We start from the raw sequence: 7,623 nt of genomic DNA, 5'->3' as shown, positions 1-7,623 counted from the left end.
CTTCCCTTTGCTCTTCAAAAATATAGTCAAACTCTGCGATCACGCTAGATAGTTCTGACCATTAAAGAGAGAGGTGGTGATTTTCTAGCCAGGGTAGAGAGAATCGGTCATCGAAATAGTCAAAATAGGACTCACGCCCTGTGTAGCAGGCTGCGAAGTAGTAGACTCACTAGTCAATTCGGCCATAATGACGTCGCAACGGAACCCTCACAAACACATCCAGCGTGAATCACAAACCCGAAAGATGGGAAAAAATAATAATGAATTTAAAATAAATTTAATAGAACATTTTTTTTTTTGGTTATAGAAGACAGAGAGAGATTACAGACTCAGAGAGGCTTACGTATGACGAAGACACAGAGAAAGATGAAGACGGAGTCACATGTAGAGATCGAGAGAGATGTTGACGAGGACAGACCACAGGGCTCCAAGCCAGCCAAGAGAGAGATGCGCCTGTGCCTTCGACGGGAGTCGTGACTCCGACTGGGGTTGTCGGAAACTTAGGGGCCTGCGACTGGGACTGTCGGAGCCCTAGGTGGGGCCTGCGACTGGAGTCGTGACTCCGACTGGGGCTATCGGAACCCTAGGTGGCTTCGCCGGGGGCTTGTGGGCTGGGGTGGTGGTGCGGTGGCGTGGTGGTGGTACGGCTACGGCTACAGTTTGTTTTTTTTGTTTTTTTTTCCAGATCTGACACCATGTTAATTTTAGAAGAGAAAAGATTAGGGTATGAGTGGTTAATCATACCCTTTTATATTAAATCATAAACATAAGTTAAGGCCTAAATAAAGGCTCATTACAGCAAATAAAGAGACTGAATGAATAAAAATGGAAAATTTCCTAACACATTCTAACACATTTTTGCATCCTCATTCCATCCGAGGCACTCCTAGGCCATGTTTAAGGCATCATAATGAGGATAATGATTTAGAACCACACCAAAGCAAGCAAGGGGCTAAGTTATTAATTCCGGGTGTGTAAGTTAGTGTGTGTTCGTTCTACAACTGTGTAGGTTTGGCACCTAAGGACGCTGATTAGCCTGCCTATAGCCCAGTAATCAGTGAGTAACAATGTTGTAAAGCTATGTTCAATTACAATTATTTTCTGAATGATTAATGTACTGCTTTCTGAAATGATATTGTTTACCGAACGAATGTTTGTCCTATTTTACGAACTGTATTCGTGGCATCCATAGCAATTGACTGTTACTGCTACTGCTACTGTTACTGCTACTGTTATAGAGATCTCTATCAGTTTCAATGTTTGAAACTACTACTGTTTACTGTTTTGATAGCCATCAACTGATTGTTCGGTTTATTTAGACCTACTGTACTGTTCTGCTATTGGATGTACCACGTATGACTGCTATGGTTTCCAACCGAATGTTATGACTTGAAATATGAGTCACTGATTGAATAACTGATTTACCGATGCAAATGACTGTTTCAATTACTGAAAGGACATTTATTCTTAACCCCTTTACGCATTTGTTATTCACTGGGTTTTAGCTCACAGTTTATATATATATATATATATATATATGTAGATGGCAAAGCACCGGACCAAAGCTAAAGGCGCAGACTTAAGCTCCCGTTTTGTCAAGCCAGCCATTGTGCCTCATATGAGGTTCCGAACCTACACGAGTCAAGGCTATTTTGGGGTGTTTCAGATTTACCATTTTTTTTTCTCTGTTAATGTAAAGAATGTTTAAGACTTGATTGTACAATTATGATGAGGGGATTAGGTCCCCAACCTGTATGCTACTTTGTACATGTATTTTTGGTATATGGCTATGAATGTGGTTTTGTCCATGAAAGTCCTTTCCATTCAGGTTTTCACAGGTTATTGGACATCTTTTTATTACTGTTTGGCTCCCGCCAGCCCCTTTATATTGTATTATTGTCATTACCGTTAAGCAGGCTTTTGGTAATCACGGATTACTGGTCGGTTACAATGCTAAATCCTTAGGGGCGGGTTTGGGTCGTGACAATAGACCACAACGCCGTTCGAACCCCTCCCGCCGTCTACGTTCGAACCCCTCGTCTTCCTTGCTGCTATTTCTCTCTTTTCCCTCCAAAAGTTAAGTGGTGTAAAGTGATGAAAGGGTTAATTTGGGGTTAGTATTGGTAATATTATGGGGGTGTAATGAGAGTTATAATTTTTTTAGTGGTATAATGAGATGGAGGGTGTAAAGAGATAAAGTAGTGGTGTCAGTACAATCACCCCTAAACTATTTCATAAAGAGTGAATCTATCACCAATAAAAAATATTCATTAGATCTAATGTCTTATACCCTCCTTAGATTAGATTCATCATCAATTTTCTCTTATCTTAATTAGGAGTTTATTTTGGTTAGGATTTTATTAATATTTGTTTTCTTATTCCATTAGGATTCAATTTCTTATTTTGACTAGGTTTCTTGACTTATTAAGTATTAGAGTTTGCATTGTATTATTCAGCTTTAAATTAATGAATTAAGTGTGTTAGGTTGTGGCCATGTGTTAGGGCTGTGGCCCTCTTCTCTCTCTCCTCTCTTCTCTTTTCTTAAAGTATCCTACATCAGATTGCTTCTAGGAAAGAAGCATATTGTTGCCAGCTAGGTTGCCAGCTAGGCCTCATGGAACAATAAATTAATGTATGGAATTTCTTCGCTTGATGGTTCTGCATTTTGAGTAGCATGTCTGGACACACTACAGTAAAATGAGCTTCACTCATAGTTTTTATTTTTTATTATTTTTATTTATATATATATTTTTTAAAGCTTCTCCTATAGTTGCTACCACAAATGAAGCTTTATACTGCTTATCTCCTTTATCGCCTTGCCAATTATTTAATACTACAGCCAAAGTAACAGTAAACTCTAAGGTCATGTTTGATTCACAAGATTAATAGTGAAGTATTAATAATCCTATTAAATTAGTGTGGTATTCACTATCCAATTGGATTAATATCCATTGGATTAATAATCCCACCCCTACCCCATTACTAATAATCCTACAAATTTATTGGATTAATTATCCATTGGATTAATAATCCTAAACCAAAATGTTAAAACAAACATAGGATAATTGGGCCCACGGATTAATAATCATAATCCTATGCTCTAATCCACCCAATCAAACATTTCATAAGCGCCTTCTGGTTCATGGATTTGGTGAGGAAAAAGAAAAAGAAAACGTGATGGAAATTATTTTCCTTATGTCATCACCATCCGAAATAGGAAGGAAACAAAAGATGACAAAAAAATTGGATGAAATTTCTACTTTTAGTTATCATTTTTCCTTTCTTAGTCCGGAATTTAATCTTTGTCTAAAATAGGAGATAAATTGTTACTTTTAAATTTTCTTTTCCCTAACCATTTCCAAGAAGCAGTTAGAAAGTTAAGGGCAAGTTTGGGAAGCTCATAAAATAGCTAAAAAGTCAAAAGTCACTAAAAAAAAAAAAAACAAAAAGCCAAAGAACTATACGAAAAAGTCAAAGATTCCCTTTCCTCTCAACTTTATGCACTTTTTTCATAAAAAGTCAAAAAGTCATCCCAAATATACTAGTTATTTTCATCCCATGTTTTAGCTAAAAAGTTATTAAAATAGCCTATTCCCAAACCAATCTTAAGACTATGTTTGGATCTTGAATTTACCAATCTTAAGACTATGTCTGGATCTTGAATTTACCGGTCTTAAGACTATATTTGGATCTTGAATTTGTCAAGCGAAAGGAAAATCAAATGTACATATTCATTTTTAATGGGTAACCAACTAAAACATTGATTTTTATTTTTAACAATAATCTATTCATTTTCTTAACAGAACCAACAATTCAAATAATAATAATAATAACTTTAAATTTATTTCCATCCCTTTTCCTTTCCCTCCACAAATCCATGATCCAAACATCCGACAAGGGAAGCAACAGGAAAGGAGAGAAAAATGCATGCATGCATGAAGGCTATAGATATATGGTAGCTTAAAAAGATAGAAATTTAAATACCTGCCTATTGACTGAGTGGCAAAAAAATTCCAGGAAGCAAAGCTCCCTGAACTACCAAGATGTTGAGTGAAGCCCACAAACTGATATTCTTGAAAGAAAATCGTAGCCAACCTAAGAGTCGTTTAGAATTGCTTGATTTTGTAAATCTGATCATTAGGTGGATCTCAGTTCTTGAAGGGTACATCTTCCAAAGCGAGTTGAATTTTCTTGAGCTTTGATGCCAAATGATTGTTACAAGTTTTGATAGGAGGGTAATATTCATGTAGGTTATGTTGCAATCTTCGTTCATGATTACCCAGACCTAGTTTTAAACAAGATCTTGCATAAGTAGAGCTAAGAATTGAAGCATCCATCTTCAGATTCAAGCATCCCCCAATGTTCCTCAGGCATGTACCCTGCCATCATCAACTGTTCAATTATCAGGGAGAGAAGTTTGTATATCCTCTCAGATTGAGGATGTAATCTGTCTCCTGCACTGAATTCGTGAACTCTGTTATTCACTTCAATGGAACTCCCACCTGGCACCTTTATGACACCTGTGTCCCTCATCACCTTCCTCATCATCCCAAATTCATTCCACCTACCAAGACCAGCATACACATTAGATAAAATTGTATAGTTTCCACTATTATGGGGCTCCACCGCCATCAGATGTTGCAAAGCTCGTTCGGCTAGCTCCACGTCTCCATGGATTCTAGAGGCAGCAAGAAGGGACCCCCATATAGCTCCGTTAGCTTCAAATGGCATCCCTGCAACTAGTTCCTGTGCCTCTTGGAGGCAACCAGAGCGTCCTAGTAAATCAATCATACAACCATAGTGCTCAATCTTTGGTTTGATCCCATACCTTGAATGCATGATATTGAAATACCACTGGCCCATTTCAACTGATCCAACATGGCTGCAAGCAGAAAGAAGCGCAATGAAAGTGACGTCATTTGGCTTAATTTGAGCCCTTTCCATGAGAGAGAACATTTGCAGGGCTTCTCTACCAAGCCCGTGCAATGCCAATCCAGAAATTATACTAGTCCAAGTTACGATACTAGTGTGCTTCATGCTTTTAAAAACTTGAGTGGCCTTTTGAATGTTGCCAGATTTGGCATACATGTCTATGAGAGCATTGTTGAGAGGGAGGGTATTTTTGCGGAGCCTGTGGGTGTGTTTGTGGATATAGTTATGGATCCACTCCCCCAACTCAAGGGCACCCAAACGGGCACAAGCTGAGAGCACAGACAACAAAGCAACTTCGTCGGGCTCCACACCCTCAAGTTGCATTCTGCGGAAGAAGAGGATAGCCTCGCTGGGCCTGTCCGACCGAGCATATCCAGAAATGAGACAAGTCCAAGAAATAACATTCCTGTGGAGGAGGGGCATGCGGTCGAACAATTGACGGGCAGTGTCAAGATCAGCAACCTTGGCGTAGGCAGCAATGATTGCATTCCAGGAGGAGGTAGTAGTAAGAAGCATTCCATCGAACAGCTTTCGGGCGGCAGGGAGGCATCCGCAGGAAGCATACATTTGAATAAGGGCGGTGGAGACGTGGAGGTGGGTGTGTAGTCCAGTGGCAATGGCTTGGCAGTGAATCTGTCGGCCGACTTGGATTTGGTTTTGGTCTTCGATGAGTCCGAGTCGGGGGACGGCCTTCAAGGCAAAGGGGAAGGAGTAAGTGTCGGGTCGTAAGTGGGAGAGTGATTGAATATTGTTATAAACAAGAATGGCATCTTGGGGTTGACAGTAATGACGAGTAGAGAGAGCCTTGATCATAGTGTTGTACAGGTAAATGTCAGGCCCATTCCCCCCAGCTGGCTTCATTTTAATCCTGTGTTTGAAAACCGAATAAGCGTAGTCCGACGAGCCCAGGGCGGAGGATGCGCCGATGAATCTGCTGAGAAGGAGGTTATCCAGATCCAGACCCCTGCGCACCATCATACCATGGCTTTCATACAGCTGCTTCGCGTCCCCCACCACTACTAGCAGCTGGAGGAGGAGTTGTCGTTGTTGCTCTCTTCTTCTTGTCGTTGAACTAGTTGTACCGCCACTACCACTACTACTACTACTTGTACACAAAAATCGGTGGCGTTTAATAGAGGCGTAGGGTGATATTATTCCCATAGACACGACGGACAAGTAGCTGTGCAAATTTGCACTTGCTTTGCTTTGCTTCGCTTCGCTTCTTATTATGGATTGGATGATGATCTAATTGTAAAGTTCTAGGTTGTAGCTGCTGTCTTAGAGCACCTCCGACCCAATTCTCGCACCAAGAGAACGAAAATAACTTTTTTTTATTCAAAACGTAAGTATAAAGTATGTTACTCTTTATTTAAATTTCAATTACAAACTTTCATTTTCTTTCCAATGGTTGTTATCAACCGTAATTTTTAATTTTTTAATTTTTTTAACTTATTGGGCATTTTTTTAAGCATTAATCATCATTTTCTTCTCTAAAGATTTCTCTCAAAAATATTTTCATCAAAAAATAAATAATTTTTGTTCATTAATAAATATTTAATTTTGAAATTCTTGTAAAATATATAATTTATACACATTTTAAAGGTATAATTTCACCCCTTTTAATGATGTGAATTTATAAAAATTAAATTTACATATCAAAAGTTATTTTTTAATATAATAAAAAAATATAGAATGAATAGTATTTTAGAGATGATACTCTATTTTTCATCCTCCTTCTAAATATGGAGGATCAACCAATCCTTCTTTCAAATAGAAATAGATTTAAAGGATTGGTTGAAGGAGCAAATCTTTCAAATATACAGTCATAGAGGATGGGTTGGAGATGCTCCTATTTCTCCAAAAATGTTAATTAAGGCACTTAAAATAAATAAATAAAAGCAAAATGTAGCCCTAGCCCTCAAGTTTAACACGTGTTTCAACTGTGGTAGATTTTTTTTTTTTTTTTTTTTAAACTCAGCTGTGTGGCAGTTTAGTCCCTTAATTTTCAAAATCAAATCAATTTAGCCCTCAATCTTAAAATATAAATAATGCATCAGCTTAAAAGTTTGATTAATTACTATAAAACCCTATCTAGGTTTGTTTCACTCCACCTTATGCTTTTGATCACAGAAATAAGAGCTGAAATAAATAATAGTTTAACATATATTTTTTTAAGGAAAACACTATAAAGAAGAAAAAAAAATGACATAATTTCTTATCTTTTTTGTCATAATTAAAAAAATATCTTAACTAAACATAACATAAAATATAACTAAAAATTTCATGAGTTATAATTAAAATAATGTCATAACTAAAAAAAAAAATTAATCAAACTAAAAATAAAAAAAAAATAGTATAACTATAAGTGTGTATAGTACACCCCTTTGAAGGCTGTGCCTATTAGAATTTTTCATTTTTGAATTAGAAAATCAACTAAATAAATTAAATGTTCATTTAACTATTGTATCAGGACAGTCTTTAGTGACTTATAGCTATAGAATTGCTAGACTTAAAAGTGCAAATAGCCTTTAAAAAGGCGGTGTAAAACCAAAGAAGAGTTTTACAAGATTTAATAATAAATTAGTTTGAAATTGATATAAAGAAGAAATATATCAAAAATTAACTTTTCATTTAAAAAGTAAATACATATGAGATTTAGAAATTAAAAATTGTGAATATAGTATAGGATAA

At 36.9% G+C, this 7,623-nt stretch overlaps 1 protein-coding gene across 1 annotated transcript; it reads right to left on the bottom strand.

The window, feature by feature from the left end:
• Positions 1 to 3,821: 3,821 nt before the first annotated feature.
• LOC114273147 (pentatricopeptide repeat-containing protein At5g56310) lies at positions 3,822 to 6,271 on the bottom strand. Its single transcript, XM_028214904.2, has one exon. The coding sequence runs from the start codon at positions 6,091 to 6,093 to the stop codon at positions 4,318 to 4,320; it is 1,776 nt and encodes a 591-aa protein (XP_028070705.2). The 5' UTR covers positions 6,094 to 6,271; the 3' UTR covers positions 3,822 to 4,317.
• Positions 6,272 to 7,623: the final 1,352 nt, after the last annotated feature.

Source organism: Camellia sinensis, chromosome 14 (assembly GCF_055761805.1).
Source record: "Camellia sinensis isolate YWXY chromosome 14, ASM5576180v1, whole genome shotgun sequence".
NCBI lineage: Eukaryota > Viridiplantae > Streptophyta > Magnoliopsida > Ericales > Theaceae > Camellia > Camellia sinensis.
This window is presented reverse-complemented; position numbering and strand designations above follow the sequence as displayed.